At 52.6% G+C, this 25,628-nt stretch overlaps 1 protein-coding gene across 5 annotated transcripts in view; it reads left to right on the top strand.

The window, feature by feature from the left end:
• Mindy4 (MINDY lysine 48 deubiquitinase 4) overlaps nt 1-22,587 on the top strand; it is a 112,541-nt gene extending 89,954 nt beyond the window's left edge. For 4 of the 5 annotated variants that reach the window (XM_078039897.1, XM_078039898.1, XM_005319168.5 and 1 more), the window contains 5 exons: nt 4,142-4,205; nt 7,308-7,469; nt 12,652-12,832; nt 13,409-13,481; nt 22,156-22,587. In XM_078039897.1, the coding sequence (XP_077896023.1) occupies nt 4,142-4,205; nt 7,308-7,469; nt 12,652-12,832; nt 13,409-13,481; nt 22,156-22,204 (529 nt within the window). In that variant the 3' untranslated portion in view covers nt 22,205-22,587. Of the gene's footprint in view, nt 1-4,141; nt 4,206-7,307; nt 7,470-12,651; nt 12,833-13,408; nt 13,482-22,155 lie in introns of those variants that run through there. The other variant, XM_040291817.2, reaches the window with a different exon arrangement.
• Nucleotides 22,588-25,628: the final 3,041 nt, after the last annotated feature.

Genomic DNA, 25,628 nt, shown 5'->3' with positions numbered 1-25,628 from the left:
GCAGCACTCGGGTCTGAGCCCAGGGCTCCCTGCCTTTAGAGCCAGGTTCTCTTGGTCTGCCACAGTTGCCCTTTCATAAGGCAAACGCTCCACCTCTGCAGCTGGGTAGGGAAGTGCTGTTGGGGTATAGCCTCTGGGAAGCCAGGTTAGCTGACGCAGTGGGACGTAATTGCTCAGGGCTTGATGTCCCAGTGGACAGGTGGAGGCAGGACGGCTGGTTGGGTCTTCTGGCTAATTACTGCCTATGTATGAGAAGCTGGATGTCTTAAGATCAAAGTCAGGAACCAGACTCACTTGTTTGCATCCCAGGGGGTCCCGGGGGGATCCTTTGCTCTAGGCCTCTGCTTCATCTAAATGAGGACTCAGGCTGAAAAAGGGGTGAGGACTTGCCTGCGGTCACTCGGTCAGGCCAAGGCCGAGCTGCCCACTGACACGCCTTGCGGACATTTGTTTTAGGTGAGTGGCTAGACACTGGCGCCATGCCTCTAGGCCACTTGGGCATATTTTCCTTCTTATTCAGAAACTTGTGTGCCAAATGCCACGTTCACACGGGGAGGCTTTTAGGTGAAGGGACAGGCCAACGGGAGCCACGGGCAGTGGAACCTGGGTGGGGCCTCAGGGCTCCTGGGCCTGCCTGGCTTCTGTCCTTCAGCTTTGTGCCTGCCTGCTCAGGCTGTTCAAGAGTCCCCAGGACCGGCCCCCAGGGGAACTGTGAAAAGGACCCCCTGCCCACTAGACTGGGTGGTAAGTCGGTCCTGGGGAAGAGACTGCCATGGTTTGTGGCTCAGAAGCCCAGAAGGGTAGGAGCCCAGAGCTTGGGGGCCCCTTCCATGGTTTCAGCTTCTGCTCCCAGGATGCGTGGGACCCAGAGGTTCCCCTGAGAAGCCACAGGGGCTGGTGGAGGGAGAAAGTGATGGGCAAGGCCCAGTACTGCCTTCAGCTAAGTAACACCACCCTTCATAAAACAGGCTTCTGCATAGAAGATTCCATTTAAAGCAAGGGCTCTGAGTCTAAAATGACACTGGAGCCACTTGTACAGGAGTCCTAGGCCTGCCGTCACAAAGTGCCACCATCTGGGTGGCTTAAGCACAGAAATTGATTTCTTACACCTCCACAGCCTGAAGGCCAAGATCAAAGTGCCAACAGGCTCAGTTCCTCCTGAGGCTCCCCTTCTAGGATTGCCAATGGCGACTTCTGTGTCTCACGTGGCCTTTCCTGTATGTGTGCACATCCCAGGGGGATCTCTTTGTGTGTGCAAATTTTCTTGGACACCTTGTCTTATAAGGACACCAGTCCTATTGGGTTAGGACCCACCTTAAGAGCCTCATTTTAACTCACTCACCCCTTTAAAGTCTTTATCTCCAGATGCATAAGCTTAGGTATGCTGGGGTGGGGTGGGGGGACAGGGACTAAGACTTCAACATATTGGACAGTTCATGCCAGTACACCTCTCATCTTGTCCAAGACTCTGATGTTCCAGAAAGAGAGACTGAGGCCCAGGGGCAAGGGGTTTGTGGCCTTGCAGCAGGCCAGGGCCGGAACTAGGGTCTGGTGCAGATCCTGCCTGCAAGCTGACTGCCCAAGGACTCCTCGCGCTTAGTACTGCAGCAGCTCCCCTGGGGGAGGCCTGAGCATCCACATGTGCCAAAGTTGTAAATCTCCGAAGCCACGAGCCACTCCTTGGCGTCTCTCGAGTGCCCTGATGTGAAATACAGATGTTCCCCTCTTTTAAGATGCAAGCACACGCCTGAATTTCCCATCGTGTTTGCACCTAAGGATGCAATTGCCATTTCCTCCCATTGTCCTTTCTGCTTGTCCCTCTGCTCCCAGCTGACGCAGGCTCTCAAGCCCGCTGGGTGAACACGCGGCTGTGAGCTTATGAAGATCGGACCCGCTTCTGAAAACTGCGGGTGGCCTGAGGCCAGCGATGCTTATCGGTCCACCCAGGACTCCTTTGAGGTTATTTTCTTCTCATCAGAAGATGCTTGTATACGCTGAGGAGAACGTTTCCATCAATTCTTCTGCCTGATCTAGTGCCAGCTGAGTTTGGTGCTCCATGAGTCACCCCGGCTGGCCCCCTCCCAGGCCTGCTGGGCTGTCTCTGGTGGGTCAGCCGTGAGGGCCTTCCCAGAGGACCCCACGCTTTTGCGGTCTGCAGTCCCCTATGACGGTGCTCCCAGGACATCTCATGTGGACCATAAACCTTCCCCGTTTGGCACAGTTACTAAAAACCACAAGAAAGCATTATCTCTGCAAGTATTGCGGAGGCTGAATTTCTGAAGTTTGTCGGGAAAGGATACAGGGCCAGGGCGTGTGTTTTAGGTTTGTGAGCTTACGGCAGACCTTGGATCTAGGGCATAAACTGAGACCAGGTTCCCCTTCTCTTCCATCAAAAAGAAAAATGAGCGGTCTGATTGCTAAACCCTTCCAACCCCTGGTCACCGCGCAGTGCTCTCTCTGGGGTGTGGATAAAGGAAGCGGGCCAGGGCCAGGATACAGTAATTCCCAATTCCCAGGGGTCCTAGAGGGTTGAAGGTGCATCTGCTGGGTGCAGTAAGGAGACGGTAGCTCCTTTACTCTCTGCTGGTTACATGGCTCCGATCACAAGACTGCTTTGTTTCCCGGAGCTATTTACTTTGAGGTCTTTGCTGCTCCTTTTAGGAACCACATGCCACAGTGGGCTTCCCAGCATGGTGACAAGCTGAGGAGGACTCTGAAGTTCAGGGAGGGCTTTTTGCCTCCTAGTGTTCATCACCTCACCCCTCATAGGGGTCCCAACGATGGGACATATCCTGAATTGTTCTGTACTCACTGCTGCTCAGCCCTAAAATTCGTTTCTTGTGGTTTGAGGAACTTACTCTGCCAAAGGGGCTTTTCAGTCTATGCCTTTTGGAGAACCCCCTTTTGAAGAAGGAGCCACAGGGGTAGCATGGAGGGGCTCTAGGCTTTGAAAAGAGACTGCCTGGAGGCCCTGGGCCCACCAGCTCTGGGGAAACCTTTTTATTTTTTCTTTCTTCCTTTTTTGTGGTACTGGGGATTGAACTCAGGGGCCCTTAACCTCTGAGCCACATCCCCAGCCCTTTTTTATATTTTATTTTGAGACAGGGTCATTGAGTTGCTTAGGGACTCACTAAGTTGCTGAGGCTAGCCTCACACTTGCAATCCTCCTGCCTCAGCGTCCTGAGCTGCTGGGGTTTCAGGCGTGCGCCAGCCTCTTCTTGAAACCCCCATTATCTCCCTGGGTCTTGCAGAAGGATGCCTGCGTGGCACTCGGTACCGGAGCTGTAGCACCGTTGTTTTGGAATCTGAGAAGGCTGTATTGGTCTATTTTCTATCGCCAGGAATGCCATCCCGCAGACTGTGGAAGTTTTAATGAGAAGAAGTTTGAGCGATGGTTCTGAAGGTCCAAGGTTGGGGTCCACATCTGATGTCAGCCTCCTTGCTGGCAGAGTCTTGAGGAGGTGCAGGGCATCACGTAGCAAGAGACAGGGAATGTGTGCCTGTCTCTTCAGGTCTCCCTCCTCCTACAATCTCCAAGATTCAATTGTGGTGCCTCCACCCCATGACCTTACCTAATCCTCATCTCCTCCCAGAAGCCCCGCCTCTAAACCATAGCTGAATTAAGTCTCCACCCTCTTAATATAAAAGGGAAATTAAATGTCAACACAGGAACCCACAGGGGACACACTCAAGCCATAACCAAATCATCACAGAGCATTCGAGTCAGTTCCTTCCCCTTCACAGATGGGCGACTGGGGCTCAGAGATGGGAGAGGTAGCCCCCACCCCTACTGTTAATGGCAGTAGTTGGGATGTGAAGGCAGGACGTTGGATTCCCAGCACCAGGGACTTTCTGCTGTATCAGTCTTCTCTCGCCATCCTCTGGTATGGCCAGAGGCCCAGGGAGGCCAGAATGGAAGCCATTACCCAGGGAACAGGGTGACTGTGGCTCAAGCAGGCCTGGGTTTGAGCCCAAATTTCATTGGAGCAGGGACCACCTCTGTGGACAATGCTGAACACAAGATACGCAGGTTCCCACCCAATCTGGAACCCTTGGCCTGGGTCCTACAGGTGCCTGATCACCCAGTGAGGTTTGCCCTGGAGGCTTGGGTCAAACAGAGGCTCCTTTCTGTGTTTTCCAGGGTTCGCCAGGACTTTGATGTTCCCACCACCCACCTGATTGGAGCACACGGCTACTGCACACAGGTCAGGGGTACTGTGGGGCCCAGGGGCAGCCTGGAGGTGGTTCTTCTTCCTCTGTCCCTCTCTCCTTTATCCTCAGTGATACCCTCCCAATGCTTTGGTGTGCCTACTTCTGCTGGGCTTCCTGGTCATGGAGACTAGGAAAGAGATCTCAGCTTCTCTTTGGGGAGTACTTGCTGTGCTGTAATCTGTGTGCTTGCACCCACGCAGAAGACGTGGGATGGAGATCCAAGTGCTGCCCTGCCCAGAGCCCAGGCCATAGGGAGCAGTGCCCCTGGCATAAGCTGAGGACCCTGGCTCCAGATGGGGAGACAGCAGCAATGACACCTTTTATGTTTGTACAGGGTGTTGTCTTCATGACCACCCTTCTAGCTGCATTTCTACAAAGGGACCCCCCAGGAGGTCTTGAGGGGGTGCAGGAGAGACCCTGAGCACAGTTGCTTGTCCTGGATCCTCTCAGTCACTCACATGATACCAGGAAAGGAAACAGCTCCAGATCCGGTCATGTGAGCAGGAAGACTGGCAGCTAAATCCCACCCCTAGTTTCTATCTGTGCCTTTTTCTGCACGGCGAGGCCTCCCACAGTGGCCACATGGACCACAGTGACTTCTGACTCTCAGTTCACACAGATTCAGCTGGATCTTCCAATCCAGCTGAAGACCCAGTTGTCCTGGGGTCCTGACTCACTTGTGCCCAGCTCTGGAACTATGCCTGGTCACTATGCAGGTGCAAGCTTGGGGCTATGGTTTGCCAGTCAGCCACAGAGGGATGGGGTTGGCTGTTGTCCTCCTTTCTGGGAGAAGGTCTCAGGGGACAGGCCACTCTCCCTCTCAGTGCTTTTCTACTCCATGGGAACTTCCCTTTGCAGAGGGCAGAGAGTGATGTTGGCCACAGGTGGGTGGCCGTCAGGTGTTGGCAGAGGATGCCAGACCAGAGTCTGGGGCTGGGTTCAAGGACTGTTCTCCGGTACACCCACCATATGAGCTGGGACACCTTCTTCCCCACCCCAAGCTGCTTAAGCTTTGACGTGCACACGAACCCTCGAGGGTCCTGTTGTAGAGCAGGCTTGGATTCAGGGCACTGGGCTTGGGCCTGAGGCTCTGGATTTCTCATAGGCTGCCCCAGTGCCCATGGAAAGGCAATTCTGCCGGTTTACAGACCACATTTTGAATAGTAAGGAATGGGGAGTGGGAGATGCCCGGTACTTCTTTCTTCCCATCTCAAGAAAGCTTTCTGCTAGGTGGAAGGTTCTGGACACACCCTTGATTAAGGAGCAGGGCCCTTTTTTCCTGTTGAAAACCAGATGGAAAAAACTTGAACCCGCCTGATCAAGGCTGTACCCTTCTTCGTAGCTACTGCCCCTGAGGTGCAGTATCTTAGAACAGATATTTCCTCCAAATTCTTTTCTCATTTCCTCTGCTAGGTCACAATGAGGCCCCTTCGTATCTCTGTCCAATGAGGGCTCCTCAGAGGCCATCAACCAAGACCTCTTTTACTGTCACTGGGGCAGGGGTGTTGGTGTTAACAGGGGGAATTATTAACCCCGGACGTTGTTTTCACAATTCAGGGGAAAACACTTGCATAAACTCTGCCATTTAGGAAAGGGCGGCCGTGGCCATTCCCATGTGCGGCGAGAGGGCTGCCTGCCCGTTTGACTCATGGGCAGTGCCAGCCCTGATGGAGATGGGTGAGACTGAGACCTGCCTGCCCAAGTGCAGCTTGCGGGACTCCTTCCCCAGGGGGCAGTGGGCTCTTGGAGGCCACCACTCTGCATCTTGAATGCATGTCCAGGCAGGGGCTTTCATGAGTATAACGAGGGGTGGGGACAATTGAAGGGAAACCAGACAGATGTTCAGAGCCAGCAGATGTGGGTGGAGGTTCAGCCCTGGCGCCTACTGTGTGTGACCAGGGCAAGTCCTTCTGCATCTGTGAGCCTCGGTTTCTCTATTTCTAAGAGGAGGTTGGACAAGGAGGCCGTTGTATAAAGAAGGTCCCTTCCAGCCACAATGGCCCACCCTGGTGCAGGGGACCAGGCTGAAGGAGACTGCAAGAGAAACAGCGCTCCTGCTGCAGGTCCTAAGGTCACGTGCTTGTTGCCGTGCTGGAATGAGGCATAAGTGATGGGGCCACTGAGTACATGATACTTGAGGCAAGGTGAAGATGGGCTTCCTGCTGACCCCTGCTTCTGCTCTTCCTGCCCCTGAGACATCTTGCCCTGCCCTCTCCCCTCCATTGAAACCTTGCTGTCCCTGGTGAGATTCAAATAGGCCTGGAGTGCAGGTGGCCCTGCAGCACTGTGAGTTTCCTGGTTTTTATTATTTTTTTTTAATTTTTGTATATTTTTAAATTTAGAGACAGGGTCTCACTGAGTTGCTTAGCGCCTCGCTTTTGCTGAGGCTGGCTTTGAACTCATGATCCTCCTGCCTCAGCCTCCTGAGCTGCTGGGATTAAAGACTTGCCCTCCTGTGCCTGGCAGTTTCCTGATTTTAAATATGTGCTCGCTCGGCTTCTGGAAGATGCTGTTGTCGGGGGAAGCTGGGTGAAAGGTGTGAGGAAACCTATGAACTCTTTTTATGACTTCTATTGAGTCTAAAGTTATTTCAAAATCTAAAAGTCTATTTAAAAACTAACATCCCAAAAGTCAGTCTACAAAGACACTTTTACTCAGTCATGTGGCCTTGTGTCCTGTCCATCTGGGCCCTGGAGTGCTCTACATGCACATTTTTTTTAATAGCCCCAGTCACATTCTATGTCATGCTTCAATCCCATGGGGACACACCTGACCCCCACCCCAGTCTGGACTGAGAATGGAGTCATGTCTTATCCTCCTGAAGTTCTCTCCAATGGTCTGAGTCCTAGAACAGGGTCCTGTGTACAGTGGTGCTCAATGCATGCTTAGAGAATAAAAGTTGATGAGTGCCTGGAGTCACTTAGATGAGCAAAGATGGCAACTTTCCCTGCAGGGCCTGCCTTTGATTTCCATCTCTCTCTCCTTGCTTGCTTTCCTTCTCCACTCCCACCCCCACCCTTTTTTTTTTCTTTTTCCTAGACTCCCCTCCACAGCTGATTCAGAGACTTGACGTGGCTTCCCCTTCTCATCAACAGGAACTTGTCAATCTGCTCCTGACTGGGAGAGCCGTGTCCAATGTTTTCAACGACGTGGTGGAGCTGGATTCTGGGAACGGGAACATCACCCTCCTCCGGGGCATTACAGCGCGTAGCGATATTGGCTTCTTGTCCCTCTTTGAGCACTACAACGTGTGCCAGGTACCCACACACTCACCTTCTCCAGGCCCCGGGGAGCCTCGCTCCCTGGAACTGACAAGAAAAGAGCTCAATGGCAGGGAAGGAAAGCAGGCCTGCCCTTCCCAGAGTGGCTGGAATTCAGGTCCAGCCTGAGTCACCGAGGATCTGGGAAGACGTGCAGTTTCCCTGCCGTCCAGTAAAGCACGCCATTCAGACCCAAAGCCAGTTGATGCTGAGTTCTGAGGAAGGCTGTCTGGAAAGTACCTCTAGGAATTTATAGTGTGATTGTGGGTTGGCCTTGGCTGCCTCTGGGCTGTGTGTGTGTGTATGTGTGTGTGTGTGTGTGTGTGTGTGTGTGTGTGTGTGTGTGCGCGCGCGCGCGCACACATGCACCGTAAGAATGGGGGTCTTTTCCAGGGATAGGAACTTGAGGTCTGAGGCCTTGTATTACTTTCTTAGGGTTGTCACAACAAGATGCCACAAACTGGGTGGCCAAAGCAACAGAAATTCATTCTCTTACAGTTCTGGATGCCGTAGGCCTGAGATCAAGGTGTTTGCAGAGCAGGGCTCCCTCTGAAACCCATAGGGAGACTTGATCCTTGTCTCTTTGAGTTTGGGGTGTTTTTTTTTTCAATCCTTGACGTTTCTTGGCTTACAGATGAATCACCCCAGCCCCTGACTCTGCTATCCCACAGCGGCCTTCTCCCTGTGTGTCTAAGATTCTCCTAAGGACCTCAGTTGGATTAAGGGTCTACCCTCCTACAGGAGAACCTCATCTTAACTAATCCCATTGGCAGTGATGCTATATGCAAATAAAATCCCAATCAGAGGTCTCATGTATCTTCCGGGGAACACAGTTCAACCTCTAAGGGGCCTCACTGGGTCTCCCTGCCTCCTATCTCACTGAAGCCAGGGTCTCGGGTGAAGCTGGACAGTGATGACTGTACCTTCCGGGGAATGTGGACAGGGGCTGAGGAGGGCTGGCCAGGGGTTCACTGACCCTACCTGCTTGTTCCAGCTGCCATAGAACCTTCTTTGAGCCCTGCTTCTCGTGACTGTTCTGTGGTGGATTATATGGGAGCATTGTCCTGAGGGTGGCAGGAGCTCTGCCTCTGCCTGCAGGTTCTTGGAGGGCCGGGCTAGGTCTCATGCATCATGTGTCCCAGGACCAGGACACAGAGACCCTCCTGAAGGGAGCATCTGGAGAATGCTGGGAGAATGGGTTTACAAGGTGGGAGGGAACCCAGATCTTCATCCCGCCCCTCCTGCATGGCCACAGGTTCAGGTGTGCTGTCTCCAGCTCACAGAATGCAGAATTGTAGGATCCACCAAAGGCTGGGGGGAGAGCCAGGTGGCTCCTCCTGATTGTGCTGGTGTCAGGAGGGAGGCCAGGAATGTGACCACGTGGCCAGTGAGGAGTACCAGGGTGCAGGAGCATCAGACCCCAAGTGGACTCCCAAAATCTTCAGCCTGAAACTCTAAGAAAAGTGACTGTGGCCAGGCTTGTGGACTCTCACCACAAGTCCTCATTTCATTCTTGCTGTTAGGGTGTTGGTCAAAAAATAAACTGCTTTCTTTGGGTCAATGGAGGGTTATTGATGGGACTCTCAGCCAAGATCGTCCTTCCCCTACAACATGGCGGAAGACATCCGGGCCCTCCAGCTCCCTTCCCTTTTTGGATTCCTGGGATCCACATAGACGCTTTGTTGTCCTTCCCTCGGCTGAGACTGGGAGTTTCATCTCCCTGCGTGAGAGGGTGCCTGGCAGAGGTTGCTCAAGTCTGTCTGCGTGCGCCCTGGTCCAGCCACCAGCGCTGCTGGTCTGATGCTCGTGACAGTCCGGCTGACTTCAGCTCCTGTCCCTACTCTTCCCCATCCTGTCCTTTTACGGAAGCCAGCGTGTCCTTTAAAAACGTAGATCCAGTCGTCCCGTTCCTTTCTCAACAGTCTACCTCGGTTTCCCAATCCTCTGAGAATGTTATGAGCTCACTGTGTCCCCCTAAAACTGCCCAGTGAAATCCTCACCCCCAGGACCTTGGAATGTAACTGTCGGTGGAGACCGGGATGCAAGGCAGTGATTAAGTTAGAATGCGGTTCCTAGGATGGCCCTCATCCAAACGACGGGCGTCATCATAGGCAGAAGGGACTAGGACACTGAGGGAAGGCCCTGCGGAGACACAGGGAGAAGACAGCCATCTGTGAGCCAAGGCGAGAGGCCTCCAGATCTAACTCAAGTACCTCCTCCATCAGACTTCAGCCTCCTGAACTTGGAGAGAATAAATGTCCATTGCTGAAGCCGCCCCCTCTATGGTGTTTGTTAGCCCAAGCTAACTGATACAGGGACTAAAATCGCAACATTCCCATGACCCTCTCAGCCTATCCCTGCCTCACCCCACCGAACTCTGTCCCATAGGCACTGGCTTAGGCCACACTGCACCCCCCTTCCTGGGTTCCTTCCTTCCCATCTCTGGGCCTTTGCACCTACTCTACCCCGCACCTGCCTTGCTTTTTCTGCTCTTCAAGTTTTTGGATTAAAAGCTACTTCCTAAAAGGGAGGGCTTTCCTGCCTTCAGCCTCACTCTGCCTGAGTCAGGGTGTCTTCTCGTGCCCCCCACTTCCGTGCACCTCTTGCCACTGTCATTCTCCATATCTCAATGCTTTTAGGAGGTGAACGTTCCCCATGTTAAGCATTTCTGAAATGATAATGTATTATTGCAATTGACAGCGTGCCAAGCGTGGTCAGCTTTCTGTCTTTCTTAGTGACACAAAAAACTGTGGCAATGCCGAGCATGGTGGCACACACTTGAAATCCCAGCGGCTCAGGAGGCTGAGGCAGGAGGATCTCGAATTCAAAGCCAGCCTCGGCAATTTAACAAGGCCCTAAGCAACTCAGTGAGACCCTGTCTCTACATAAAATATTTTTTAAAAGGGTTGGGGATGTGGCTAAGTGGTTAAATGCCCCTAGGTTCAATCCCTGGACCAAAAAAAAAAAAAAAAAAAAAGAAAAGAAAAGTGGCAAATCTGGTGGAGTCCTAGATTCAACGAGGTATAAAGCACAAGCTCATTGTGCGTTAGATTATTTGATTCCTCTCTGTTATCCCCCTTAATCTGGTCAGTTCCACAAGGACAAGACTGTTCTTGTTTCCTTCCATGCTGTGTCTCCACTGCATAGCACAGTGCTGGGGATGAAAGTATAGATCACAATGAACAATTGTCGCCCTTATGGACACAATGGTTATCCCGGCAGCCCACCTGGCTGCTGGTCACTCACAGCTTCTGCAGATTCAGACTTACCATTTGAAAGCAATCTCTGGCTGTGCGCAGGCCCCTCCGGGGGAAGGCTGGACTGTGCCGTGGGGAGTGTGGGCCCTTGCCCAGCCTTTGGTTCCCTAAGAATGAGAAGGAAGCAAATTTCATCTCTGGAAAATGTTACCCACTTGGAAGGGAGCTCCTGAATGAGAAGACTCATTGACAAACTCTTACCCTTAACCTTTTGACAATTCTTTATATGTGGCCAGCTGCCCTCAGTTGGAAAATTCAGGGGGCTGATTGTGCAAAGACCTGCTGCTCCCTGCTTGGCTCGGGGCTCTTTTCCTGCCAGGAGGGAGCGCTGGATCCTGTCTTCCAGGCTCCGTTTGCGGGGCAGTGCCAACTTTGGAAAACAGGACAGAAACCGATTTGGTAGAGGGATTTGTGTTTTCAGACATCTAATTCCCCCACACCCCACAAGGAGCAAGCCCCGAAGTCCCTTGAGGGCCCAGGTGGTGAGGGGGGAAGGGATACTTGGACAATAAGAAAGTGAGGAGCACATTGTGAAAGATGGCCCTCCTGCCCTCTGGAGGAAGCCACTTTAATGGACAAGTCTCACTGGACATTCTGAGCGTGGCTCCTCTGCCCCTGCCACCTCTAGCCCAGAGTCACCTCTGAGTAGGGGCTGCCCAGCCACTCTTCTGTGACAGGCCCTGGAGAAATTATGCCTTTCTCTTCACTGGAAAAATAATTCCCATTCTTTCCTTAATCCACAGGCAGCGGCTGTAAATACCTGAGCACGCAAACATCTCCCTGGGGCCCGTGGGGATTAGGCCTGAACCGGCCTGGACCGTGGCACACACATGGTGGAATGAGCCCAGGCCCCTGGTGGAGAGAGGCGCTGCCCAGGGGACTCACAGGGGACAGGGAGAGAGCCTGAGGGGCAAAGCTGACCAGGCCCTTGGGGGCCTCTCCCCTTTGCAGGGAAAATGGTGGCATTGCGTTGCAGGACCTGCTGCCTGCTCTGTTTTCTCTGCTGTGAGATTCCCTGGCTTGGAACTTTTTTAGAGAATCCCTCACCTGAAGGAAGTTTCCACTCCTTATTCTGGAACTACCCCAACCTCCTCTTTCTTGCTCTGTACTGAAGCAAGGAAGTGTCCCCCCTGTACCTCCGGTTTCTCTGGCCGGTTCCTTCTTGGCTTTGCCCACAGACTGCTCACCCAGCCCCTTCCCTCCCTACTCCCAGTTCTTCCTGTCTTTGAGGCACAGTTCAAGTTCAAGTCCCATCTTGCTCAGAAGAACCCTCGGTCATCAAACCACTCACGCCTGGGCCCTGGCTGCTAGGGTATCATCTGGCAGGCTGGTGGGTGGGTGTGACATCACGAGGGAGGGAGGGAGGGGATGCACTGTGGTGCTGTGGCCCAGGAATCTGGTTGCCAGGTGATGAGCCCCTGGGATCTGCCAGGAGGAAGTGATCGCTGCCCCCTGATTGGGTAGTTTGGGTGATGCAGGCTCTCCAAGGAGAGGAGAGCTCTAGATGGTAGATAGAGAACGTGAAGGCGTGGGGGCTTGGTTAGCAAGAGAAGCCTGGTAAGAATTGGTTAGGAGGTCATTGCCATGGTCCAGTGAGGCGGGGGAGTGGACCTGGAGAGGAGAGGTGGGAGCGAGGGTACTAAAAGATGCAGCATGGGCATCACCCTGAACTACTGGACATGGAGGGGAGGAAGAAAGGGATGAGGCCCCTGTTTCAGGTCTGTGAGCCGTCATGCGGGGGGGGGGGGGCAGGGCAGCTCTGGGCAACTGACCAGTGGTCCTACTAGCAGGAATGGCTCCCAGCAAAGCACACAAACAGGATTGGGTCTCTCAGAGGTCCGTCCTGCCCTGGTTTGGACTGAAGAAGCCCCAGCTGCTCTCTCTGGGGATGGCAGGTTCCATCGGGTCTCTCCCTCCTCCAGGTCGGCTGCTTCCTGAAGACCCCACGGTTCCCCATCTGGGTAGTGTGCAGCGAGAGCCACTTCAGCGTCCTCTTCAGCCTGCAGATGGAGCTGCTGTCTGACTGGAAGGCCGAGCGGCACTTTGACCTGTACTATTATGACGGCCTGGCCAACCAGCAGGAGCAGATCCGGCTGACCGTCGGTGCGACACCCCCCCCCAACCTGTACCCTAAAGGAGCTTCCAGACCCCTCACAGACACCAGGCTTCACATCCCCCCTCAGGATGCTCGAGAACAGTGTAGACTCGGGTGCCAGGACTGGGGTGATCGGAGAACAGATCTTAGCAGGGCCCCTCCAGCTGGAGGGATCCAGGAATGGGCCTTGACTCTTGATGGCATCAAGCATGTAAGGTGAAGTGGAGGCCACATGGGAAGAGCCCCAAACACTTTGCTGACAAGTCTGGATTTATTCTTCAGGCAAGAGGGAGCCATAGGAGGTTTGAGAGCAGGGCATGATGGGATCGGATGTGTTTTTATTAAGAAGGTTTTGGTAGCTGAAGCAAGGCACAAAACTGGGATGGAGACTGGACAATGAGAGGCCTGTGAGTTGTCCAGGTGAGAATTTAGGGCCAGCCATGAAGGTGGATCCAGTTGGAATGGAGATGAAGGCATAGGTACTCGGAGGGACGGGTCCCAAGAAAGTTGTCCGCGCTGACCACAGGTTCAATGCAGAGCCCTGGAGTGACATGACTGTGCCTCTCTTTCTCCCTCCTCCCCAGATACCACCCAGACCAGCCCCGAGGACAGCCACAGTGACTTTGTCCCTCCCCTGGAGCTCTGCATCAGAACCAAGTGAGTCGGGCATGGCTCTGGCTTTTGAGCCTCTTCCTGAATGACCGGGAGGTGTGGTGGTCAGGGGCGTCAGGCCTGCAGGAAAAGGAGGAAGGATTCCCAAATGGTTCCAGGCCAGAAGACTGGGGTAGGTGAGACCACTGCAGGCTGGAGAGACCCAGTGCTCTGGGGCTCGGGCATAACCAGATGTCTTCCCTTGTCACCGTGGCCCAAGCGGAGGCATAAGTGACTTGCACGTCCCCATAGTGGGATTCCAGAGCCTCCCTTGAGCAGCCACCTGGCCTGCCGAGTGCTGTCAGGCCTGAAGGAGGAGGGAGAGCTGTTCACTGGGCTGGAGCTGGAGGCTGAATCCAAAGTGGAAGGGGGGATGGCAGGGGCTGGCCCAGCCAGGGTGTGGCAGGAGGTGGCCTGGAGCAGGAGCACCCTCTGCTCCAGGAGGAGGTGGAGAGACAGCCTTGGCCACCATGAACACTGAGCAGAGGTGCTCCTAGCTCAGAGGCAACTAAGCTAGGGACTCCTCCATGCCGCAGTCCGGCTGCAGCAAAACAACCGGGGGGGGGGGGGTGGGGGTGACGAACAATGTGTGTAGAGTGATGCAGCAGGAGTGGGAGCCCTTTATTGTAGGACAGGAGGGGTATATATACATTCCACACAGCTTATCTAATTAACATAAACTAGATACAGCAGTCAACCAATAAGGAATCTCCACACTTAATGGCTCCCTGGCGCCACCTCACAAACCACTCCCCCTGGCAAAATGCCAGGCGCCAACCTGACTTGTTTACAGACTCTAACACCTCCACCCAGCCAGCCCTCCTGCGTTTAAGGGGAGGGGAGGGGAGGGGAACGCCTAGTTCACGGGGCCTGGTGGAGGCCATGTTCCCTTCCCTCCTGAGTTCTCTGAGGGGCCCCAGAGCTGGGGCAGTGCTCTGGAGGGGCCCATGGGTTGTGGCTGTTGGGAACCCCCAGCTCACTGTGGCAGGCCCTTCTTAAAGCCTGGGGGTAATGACGGGAAACCTCAGTATGCAGAGGGGAGAGCAGCTGGGAGGGAGGAGGCACTGATGCTAGCTAGGTCCTTCTTCTAGGGAAGCAGCAGACATTGCAGTGGTGATGAGGTCTGGAGCCAGGCTGCCTGAGTCGGACCCCTGACTCTGCAGCTTGCCGGAGGGGCGCTGTTGACTTCACCTCTCTGTACCTTGCTTTGTTATCTGTCAAATCACCAATGCCCTCTAACGTTCACTCTCAATAGGATTGTCTCAGCCACTCATGATTCAGTGTGGCCTCACGTGGAGACTCCGTTTTCCTGTGACATTGGGGGTGGGGGGGGTGGGGACACCACCCAGGCCCTGAGCTTCTGACTGCCCGAGGTCTAGATGGCACACCTGCAGCCCAGGGTCTCTGCCCACCTGTGAGAAAGAGAGAGAACGCCGTGTGCTCAGAGGGAACGTCAGGAAGGGGAAGTGGGAGGGATGCCCCGTCCATCTGTCCGCTGGTGCTCCCCCCCACACTGGGCCAGGGACACAGCATTCTTACAGGGTCATGTGCCGGAGCTTCTTTCATCAGAGGATTAAGGGCACACGCAGGTCACTGTCCTTTCATGTACAAAGCCACTCATTCAGGGTGATGAGAGAAGGGGAAAGGGGATGACCCTGGCCTGGGCACCTTGTACAGAACAGCCCAGGAGGCCACAGAACACTCTTCCTGCAGGGGGGACTGCAGGGTTCAAACTGCATCCTGGACATAGCCTCTGCCACCTCCGGACTCTTGGGGCCATTGATGGAGCCTCTATCTGACTGTGTCTCTGTACCCCTCCCATGGCACACCAGCCCCTCCATTGCCTTTCTGGGAAGTAACTCTTCTATTGCCAAAGGCCGTTCCACTACATGACCACCCGAGTACCCCCAGTATGGGCCCTGATTGGATTTTCTGGGCTCAGCCCTAATTGGCATTCATTTGAGAATGACTCGGGGTGGTGCCTGTCCCAGATGAAAGGTGGCATGATGTGGAGCTCAGGCCAAGCTCAGAGGACGGGCATGGGCCTTTTCTGTCACCTGCCTCTCTCCTAGGACTTCTTCCCTTCCCACACCAAACCCACCATTGCCCTGTCCCGGTTGACAGATGGGGGAAGTTGGAGAGGCTGCTAGTGTCAGGGAGTGAGCCTGGGCCTGGGAATGGATGGTTCAGGCTGCAGCTTGGCCTTGCCCTCACCTCTGCTCACAGTCATGGGCCTGGACAAAGTAGAGCTTGGCATCTCTTCCAGAAATGTTTACCAATTCACATCACAGAGGCAAAATAACCCCATTTATGTAGCACAGAGTTGGGGATAGCAGGTCTGGAGACTCTAGTTGTTCCAGACCCCACCCAGCTCCCTGATGGCTGGGGGAACCTAAAAATCCATTGATGACTCTCCAGTTGGAAAATCTTGCTCCTGAGCAAGGTCTTCAAGCTTCAGAGTCAGCAGAATTTTCTGGAGAATGAGTAAAAACACAGATCTCTGGGCCCTCCAGTGTCTGGCTTGCATGACATACTAGGCCAGGGGAACCTTCTTCCCAATACCAGTTTTCTTCCTGTTTTACTTCCCCATTGTGACCCGCCATGATGAGCCACTGGGCCATGATGAGACATTTCCCAGTAATTCCTAGAAACACTGAGTGGTGAGTGAAGAATGGGTTCCTGGGTTCCCTGCCCCTCTATCCATCAGATAACATGCTGCTATGACGGAAGACAGCAGGCTGGATCTTCTGGAATCTTATTCCGAAGGGGTAGATTACAAAGCCTTTGAGTTTTGTTTTCATCCCAGATTCTCAAATAGCTCAAAGGAGCAATTTGGGAAAGTGGCCTCCTATGTCACTGTGAGGACCTGCTGGAATAGGTCTTGTCTTTGGGGCTGGCTGGAGGGACTCCTGCTGCCTGTAGGCAAACCCTCCCCATGAAGTGCGTATACGAGGTGCCATGTTTTTGCTAAGTATCTCTAAGGCCAGCATCTGAAAGCTCATGGCTGACCTATCTGTCCTGCTGATGGGTTGGGTAGACAGACAGACCACCTGGTGGGCAGATAGGTTCCTCCTCCTGTTACTTCAGCCCTGGGAACCTCTAGGTTGGAAGAAACGGCTGAATAAGAATTGATTCCTGCACTTGGAGGGTTCATAGTTAAATGGAAGTCAAGTTCAACATCAGTTCTGCTCTAATCCAGAGGAAGATGCACCACCCACTCTTAAACCCAGCTCTGCTGCCCTGCAAAAAGCCCCGACTCACAACTGACCCGAAAAGAATACATTCCCCAGCTGGCCATCTAGCAACTTGCTGGAATCTAGGGAAATGTCCTTAGATACCATCTGATATAGACAGGGAAGTGGGGTCTCCAGAATGGAGGTCTGTGTCCCAGCCACACTTCAATCATGAGCAATTCAGTGGCCCAGCCCAGTGGAAGGTCACTTAGCGGACAGTGTGTCCTCCCATCACCTGGCTCTGTTGCCATGGAGACATTGCACAAGCCCAGACTGCTGTGTTTGCCTTCGGAGAAGAGCGTCCTAATTAGAACCATCCCTGGGTTCCCATGCTGTCGCTGCTCTTTGGCATGATGCATGTCTCCACCTCAGAGAGTCTCGTTATCTTTACTGTGTCTGGAATGTGGGACATTGCTGTCCCCTCCTCCTGATGTTCTCCAACCATGACAGCAAACCTGACTCATTTAGGGTCATTTCCAAACAAGACACACACGGTGACCTCTCTCATGCTTCCATCCTCTCCGGAGTGAGAGAAAATGAAATAATTGTCAGCTGTCCAGAGAGAAAAGGAAAGAACTCACAACTGGGCTGGGGCTGGAGCCCACATGTTTCTCTCTGGAGGCTCAGACATGAAATTGAAAATGTAATTGCAGCTGGAATCCGTGCCCTTGAGGGCCTGGGGCAGAGCACCCACCTCCGTCAGTGGCCCCTCCACCCACTGAGGAGTCCTGGTTTCTATCTTCATGCTGACACCCTTGCCTGAGTCCCTGTCCACAGCACCTCTAACCCATAGGAGGGACACTCCCTGGGGTTCCCACTGCTCCATTGTCACACCAAGTACCATCTGATACCCTGCTGCCTGCACATATCCACCCTGCCCTGTTGCCTGGCCTCAGTTTTCCCACCTGTCAATCATGTCAGAATCCCTTCCCTCCCTTTGGAGACCACAAGGGGCTCTACACACGTCAGGGAGGCAGAAAGATCAGGTAGTGGTAAGTAGGGCAAGGACCTGGGAAGAGGCGAGAGCAGGGGACCAGGGAGTGGCAGCGGGCCGTGGGTAGGGTTTTGTGAGCACTTAGATCAAAGGGAAGGAGAGTGAAGTGATTGAAGACCCAGGTTCCCTGGTGGGTGCCGTGGGGAGCAGTGGGCTGCAGGCAGGTGTCCAAGAGGAGCAGCTGGTATGGATGGGGCATCCTTGTGCCATAGTAGCCCTGGGATGGGGGAGACTAGCTCTGTCCTGGGTCTGATCCTGGGGAAAAGGGGTCCCCAGGTAACCTGGCAGCCAGAGGAATTCTCAATTTGATCCTGCAAGGGAGCAGGTTGGGGAGGAGGATGGCCGTTCCAGGCAGAGGGTGGAGCACAGGCCAAGGTTCACAGGTGAACAGTAGCCCAAGTGGCTCATTCTAGAACCTTTGGTTTCAAATGGCTAAAGCACAGGAATGTAAACTTGCACACAGGCCTTGTATCTCCATCAGTCAGGAACTTTGAAAGCAGACCTGCTCTCTCCTTGTGGACTTTTTTAGGTATCTTTCCCCAATGAAATCCACCAGTTTATCAATACTGAGAATCTGTGGGAGCAGGTAATGAACCCTCTGTTTGGGGGATTAAACCTGGGAAGCAAAGTGCCTCATTTGTAGCCACAACATGGCCCTCTCTGTGATGCTGAGTCCACCTGAACTGCAGGGACCATGATGTTCCCACCAAACTCAACCTTGAAGCAGGTGGTCCTCAACAGAGTGATTTGGCAAAGTTTGGGGATGTTTTTTAGTTGTCGCATCCAGGGACAATGCATGGACTGATCCCCACAATAAAGAATTGTCCAGCTCAGATGCTCAAAGTGCCGACGTTGAGAAACCCTGCTCTAAGCTGTCATACTGTCAGCCACCTCCAGAATTAGCGCTGATTAGCGAGCCCTGGCTCTGATTCTGCCTCTTCCGCTGTGTGCGCAGACGCCTTTCCTCCCCCTTCTCCATCATCCCTGATTGCTGTTGGTTGCATAGGAAGAGCTTTTCTTCCTTGTCCTTGTCATTGATTCATAGACATTCAGAACAACATCTGCCATATCTCAGTCCTTTCAATTTTTAAAGACGTCTTTGATTTTCCGCTATCATTGCAAACTGCTTCTCTCCAGTGCTATTTCCTGCCTTTACACCTGTTGGCTAGGCTGGGAAGATTAGTTACCTCTGTAAATAGTCTCAAAACCAAATACAAATCCAACAGTCTGACAGTCAGGCTTAGTGACTGATGTGACATGAATGTTTTCTAGGGGTAGATAAGAATACTCACCCTGCAGGCATACTTATAACTGCACATTTTGCCAAGATCCAAGAGGTTTAAGGACTCTTGGGAGGAACTTGGGTTTGCCTGCAGAGTGGGTAGGGTAAAGGCTAGTGGGAAGGATGGAGGGCAATATCAGTGAGGACCCCGAGGACAAGGCTAAAGGCAAGAATGTCGTTCTCCTTTCTGCCTCCCTTCTGCCACCCTCTGGGGATCTAGATTCAGGAGTCTTCCTAGAGCCTGAGTCTTCTATGCTTACTTACAAATCTTAATTGAACAATAAAAGCTTTCTAATGATATACTTCAAAACTGCAAAGACAATCAACAGGAACAGAAAACTGAACGTCTCAAATAGCAGGGTGGAATCCATTAAACCCTGCATTAGGTTGCTGTAGATGGCTGAAGTACCATTAAAACAGATGCAAGAGATCAGCCCAGTCCTCAGGAACCTGAGGATCGGCATGAAGCCTTCCCCAGCTGACTTACCTCTGGTACCTGCTCTATTGTGCAAGTCAGAGCAGTGGCCATTGTCCCTGCTAGGTGGACTCATATTAACTCCCCTGGAACATCATCAGACTCCAACCCCAGGTAGCACCAGCAGCAGGCACTCACCACCCAGAAGCAGTCTCACTTTTCCAAGCCATGTCAAGTTGTCTCCAAATACAGTCCCAGGGTCTCTTCTTCAGGCAGTGAAGGATGAATGCTATGATGCATGGCTCAACCCCAAAGTACCTGATAGATTCCTCTGGATCTGTCTGACACATGCAGAAGCTCAAGAACTAGTCTAAAGCACCTGGAGACCACAAGGTCACTTAATTCTGCCTGAGAAAGAAAAGAGAAGGGAATTCAATGGAAGACTGGGTTATGTGGTAAAGATGGAGGATGTTGAGTCTATGATGCATCATTACTAATAGTCATTCTTTGGTGTCTACAGAGGTTCAGTTCCAGGACCCCTTGAGGATACCAAAATCAAAGGATGCTGGAATCCTTTCTAAAAACTGATAAAGTATTTGTATATAGCCTATACACATCCTCCTGTATCCTTTAAATCATCTTTAGATGACTTATAATACTAATACAATGTTAATGCCATTTATATAGTTGTTGTATTGTACTGTTTATGTATTAATGAAAAGATAAAGAAAGGTCTGTACATGCTAGGCAAAAATACAATTTCCTTCCTTCCTTCCTTCCTTCCTTCCTTCCTTCCTTCCTTCCCTCCTTCTCCTCCTCCTTCTTTTAATTAGGTACCAGGAATTGAACCCAGGAGCACTTAACCACTGAGCCACAACCTCAGCCCTTTTTATTTTTCATTTTGAGACAGAATAATTCTAAGTTGTTTAGGATCTTGCTAAGTTGCTGAGGCTGGCTTTTGAACTTGGGATCCTCCTGCCTCAGCCTCCCAAACCACTGTGATTACAGGCATGTGCCAGCTGTCTTTCTCTTTTTTTTCTTTTTCTTCCCTCTTCTTCCACTCCTCCTCCTCCTCCTCCTTCTCCTCTTTTCTCCTCCCCCCTCCTCTTTCTTTGATCCTGGTTGGTTGAATCTGCAGATATGGAAACTGTGGATGAGGAAGACAACTGCACTGTCCCCGCCCAGTGCTCTCAGGCATTCTGTTGGGAAACACAACAGGGTGACAGTGTTACTTAGAGAGAACCTGCTTGCTCCCTGACTGCAGTTTCATTCTTAGGGACACTAAACTTTTCCAGGCAGGTATACAATTTCATAATTACCATAAGAGAAATGGCTTTCCTTTCTTCCTTCTCCATGGTGGTTAGGATTTTTACTTTAATCCTGATAGCTAGTTCTGCACAGATGCTTCTACTGGGCCACCATTCAGCACCACTAGAAAGCAGCTGGGTCCACATGTACACAGATCACTTACATCAGCTGAGGCCAGAGTGCCAGGCACCAAGTCACTCCTGTAGCAGGAATGAATGAGTCACCTGCCCTCTGTCTTCTTCATCACTCTCCAATGTCCTGGGTGTATTTCAGGTTTTGAAAGCAACATGTCAGCTCCTTCCCCAAGCTCTACACTTTAGAAAGCATTTGTAAATCCCAGTCTCCCACTTGGAAGCCCAGCACTGCTGTGGAGCTATGCAACCTCGGTGGCCTGGTTCATACAGTCTTAGGTTCTGCATATATAGAGAAAATACCCAAAGCCAGACTGACATAAATTCTCCATCTGCTGGAAATATGATTCTTCTTGAGTTATTTCAGAAGATCAGCATTATGAATTAAAATCAAGTGTTAGGAAATTTTATTCTCTCCTCTATAATAATTTTTTATGTTGGAACTGAACTACTATTAAATTGTTTCTCACCCTGGACTCTAGTTTAATTCTACTTGGTGCTTCTTAGGCTTCATAAAGCACATTTTAAAAAAAATCTGATATGTTCCTGTGGTGCTCCTCACCCTTCCCAAGCTTCCTGTGGCTCTTAGAGGAACTTCCAGAATCCTTACAAGGCTCTGCTGGGTCCCCGGTCCCCTCTTACACCTTTCTCCCATCTTTCTGGGTTTCAGTCACTGGGACCCTCCTGTACTTTGGACATCCCAGGCTATCTCCATATCTAAGTCTGCACAGGTGCCTCTACTGGGTCACCATCTGGCACCACTGGAAAGCAGCTGGGTCCAGATGTGCACAGATCACATCAGCAGAGGCCAGAGTGCCAGGCACCAAGTCAGCTGTAGCAGGAATGAATGAGTCTGTCTTTTCCATTGCTCCCCAGGGTCCTGGTGTTATGTGTGTTTGTAAGGGTATATGGGGGCGCCGGCCGTAGCACATCCCTGTAATCCCAACGGCTCGCCTATAATCCAGTGGCTCGGGAGGCTGAGGCAGGAGGATCGCGGATTCAAAGCCAGCCTCAGTAACAAGGAGGCACTAAGCAACTCAGTGAGACCCTGTCTCTAAATAAAATACAAAAAAAGGCTGCAGATGTGGCTCAGTGGTCAAGTGCCTCTGAGTTCAATCCCTAGTATCCCCCCGGCAAAAAAAGAACCCAGTAAGGGTATATGGGCTGTGCGTGAGTGTGGAGGGGCGAGGTGGGCAGGGTGGAACTGGAAATTCTGAAAGCCTCTAAGACAAAACTCCTGGTAAGTGATGAAAAGCCAGGGCTCCTGCCTGGGCCTCTGCAGCTCTAACTCTCCTTCTCTGATCGATCCATCTGTAGGTGGAAGGGGGCATCCGTGGACTGGAACGGCTCAGAGCCCATCCTGTGACCCTTGGATGCATCTAAATCCTGTGGCTCCACTGCTCATCACTGGGGTGACTCCTGAGACCTACCTGGGCCTCGGCGGCAAGTCTCTGAGAAGAGCGTCACCCCCACGGAGGCCAGCATAGCTATTGGAAGCATACAGGGCCTCTTGCCCCTTCTGTGAAGGGCTGCCCAGGACTGTGAGGCAGGACAGTGTGCTGCTGAGTTGCCTCCCAGCTGACTGTGACTGCCAAGGACAGGAAGGAGGCCACCAGTGGCTCCACTGCCTTTCCACTCCTCTCTGGTTTCCCACTGGGTCACCCCTTGCCAAGGCCTCTGATGAGGGTGGCTCTGGGGACCCTGGTTATTTCTGGTAATTGGTTTTCTATAAAGCAAGTATCCAGCCCATGCCGAGGGCCAAGACTCCTCTATTCTGTGCGTGTGAAGGGAGCACAAGGTCGGGCTGTGATCCTCATGGGGGTGGAAGGGGATGCTGGAGGCCCTCCTGGGTCTCGTCTCCTATCAGAATTCTCTAGGATGGGCAATGCCCTCTGCTCCAAGTTGTCCAGTCTGCTCTCTCCTGTCTTCCTCTTGATCAACACAGGTCCAAGGCATAGGGCTCCATAGACTGTGCTGTCAGGAACGGCCCAGACCCCAGGGACCCCATTCCAGGGCATATCTAGATGGTCCAAGAGGCTCCATGAGGATGGGTGGGCCTGGTCGAGTGGATGTGGGAAAAAGAGCTGTCCAGGGAGGGGTCAGTGGAGCTGATGGGACGGGGACACTCCGAGGAACCGGGTGTGGTCCCCTACGTGGCTATAGGGAAACATGTTGGGGCAGAACTGACTGAGTAGGTGGGTAAGGAGAGTTTGGAGCCCCTCACATGCCAGAGCAAAGATGGAGAGGCTGGACGGGAAGAATGCCATCCGCGCTAGTGAAGAGAAGCGGTTGGGTCTGAGCCTTGTCATTCCATGTATATCCCGAGGGCTTCACAGAGGAATGTGAGAGAATGTAGAACTGCCATGGGAGACTGGCAAGGAGGCTGGGGGGCAGAGAGGGTCGAGTTGTGTCAGAACCAGAGGCAGGCACTGCTCTGGGATGGGTCATCAGAACCGGGTGGAGTAAAGGGGCCCAGAGGCACAGCACCAGCCCCCAGGAGTTCCTGTCCCATGGCTGTCCTCTTGAGAAACTAGGAACAACATAATGACAAAGCCCGCCTGGAGCCGCCCCATCCCTGTATCTGGCCCTGTCTGAGCCCAGGGAGCACCTTAGCTGTCCCTCTGGGCCATGCAGAGGTAGGCGTTTCCACAAGGGGACCAGGAGGCACATTCCGACTGTCTGCTGTGGCCCAGAGAGAGGGCTAGGGGAGTTGCGAACACTGGACAGCAGCCTGTCCCCAGCCTCTGTGTGCCCCCACGGGGCCTAGGACACAGGCTGGTGTGGGGCTGTGTCCCTCGGCAGTGCTGGCTAAAAGGAGACCCCTTTGATTTGGGGAGCCAGGAACGAGACTGGCATTGGGTGGTGACAGCTACAGAGCTTGTCTTGTGTTCCTGTGGATGGGGCACGTGCTGTGGCCTGGCTGTCAGTCTTTGGGGAGAGGCAGGGAGGGGTCAGCCAGGCCAAGAGGAAGTGGGAGGGCAGGGACGGCTTTGTTCAGGCTGTGCAGAGGCCCCAGAGGGGTTTGCTATGTAAAAGGCAGCAGCTATTCCCAGCAGGTTTCCAGCAGAAATGCTTCCTATATGTCCCCCGCAATGTTTGTGCCGTTATTTTCCTTGGCCAGGGATGGGCCGCTCCAGCTGAGCACCGGGGCTCAGGAAGCCAATTTCCCTGCGGCTGTCTTATTTATCGACCTGGGGAGGAAAAGTGTGTCTTTTCAATGAAACTCACTTAACCTCCTGGCCAGGGTCTCCTTGGCAGGGCTACAGAAAACAAACTGTTCCCAGCATTGCTTGAAAAGTTCAGTTGCAACAAAGTACAAAGCAATGACTTTTCTAGAAGCCTACATGCAGGTGTGCTAAAGCGTGCTGCCCTGGAATGGAAGGTAAGCAGAGCCCAGCACCTCCTTCTAGAAGCTACAACGAATCCATAGTATCGCTACCAAACACGCAGGTACATGCCCATCCCTCCTCACCTCTAGGCATGCTCTATTTGAGGTGTATTGTTTTCTAGGGACATTGTGAGTAGGCTTTGGAGGGGCAGATTATATTAAAATCATTGCATTCATGGACATATTCATTAAAGGTCCATAGCCTCCATTTTGGCCTTGAACTTGGAATTAGAGGATCCAGCTGCCCTCCAAAAATGTTAAGAACCATATCCTAGAGTTGATTGGCTTTCCAAGGGCCAGTCCTAGGCTCAGCTACTCCGTCTCTACCGCCCACGCACTAGGGGACAGTGTATTGAACATGCTGACCTCAGAGTACCACCAGAAAGTGGTTTTATTCTAATTACTTCCCAATGTATTCTCTCTTTCTCTTCACTGTTTCTTGGTCTCTGGAAGGTATATAGCAGGCCATCATAAACAGTAAGAGACCCGTCTACCTGATCCTTAACTCCAAACTCTCCTCAATATGAAGATCTCCCTCACCCTTTAGCCGTCACCTGGGACAGGAAGTTGTGGCTGCTTGGACACTTTCTCACCATGCCCCAGGATTCCTCCCAGATCCCCAACAGCCTCTAATAAAGACAAAGCACCAGATCCTGGGAGCTTCCTGCTGGGAAGAAGGTCAAGGAAGAAAGTTCTCACCTGGGTGGTGCAGCTGTGCTGGGTGCTGCCCTGTGTCCGCTGGCATGCACATAAACAGTGCTGGTTCCATTTTTTCTAAAGGGACCTTCCATGCTAGGGATCTCTCTTGAGCTGGGGCACAGGGGTCATCTTCCACCTGCTGCTTATGGTAGATTCTCTGCAAAGGACAGCCTCCTGTCTATCCTCTTTGTAAGACACCCAAGTCTCCCTTCTGCAGGATCCACATTTGGACCATGCAAAACCCTGGCACATCTCTGATCCCTGCACTCTGTAGGCTGGACCTTTCCCTGATGGACCCTGTTGTATGCTAGGTGCCTGTCAGGAGCCAGCACCATCTTGGCTTCTCCCCTCACCCTTCCCCAGATGAGGCAGTCACCATTTTTGCAAGAATATCTCACATTCCATGGGAGCTCAGTAAAGTTTCCAAGCAATTTTCTTGAAGCTTCCCTCACTTGGCTTTAGGAGGTGAGATGTACCTCCCTTGTCCTCATAGCTGGAGAAGAGGCCCAACACACTGAGGCTTCTCTCCAGAGAATCCTCACTAGCTGCAGGCCTCTTCACCTGCCAGCCAATAGTGTCTTCACCTTCCTCATGGCTTGGAGGGCAGTGGCGGGTCAGTGGCCGCAGCCTGTTTGCACCACTGTCTGTGAGTAGTTCCACATAGAGCCAGCACAGGCAAGAAGAGGAGTTTCCAGAAGAAAGA

The sequence above is a fragment of the Ictidomys tridecemlineatus genome, chromosome 2 (assembly GCF_052094955.1).
Source record: "Ictidomys tridecemlineatus isolate mIctTri1 chromosome 2, mIctTri1.hap1, whole genome shotgun sequence".
NCBI classification, from domain to species: Eukaryota; Metazoa; Chordata; class Mammalia; order Rodentia; family Sciuridae; genus Ictidomys; species Ictidomys tridecemlineatus.
The sequence above is the reverse complement of the archived record's forward strand: the minus strand, read 5'-3'. Positions and strand labels throughout refer to the sequence as shown.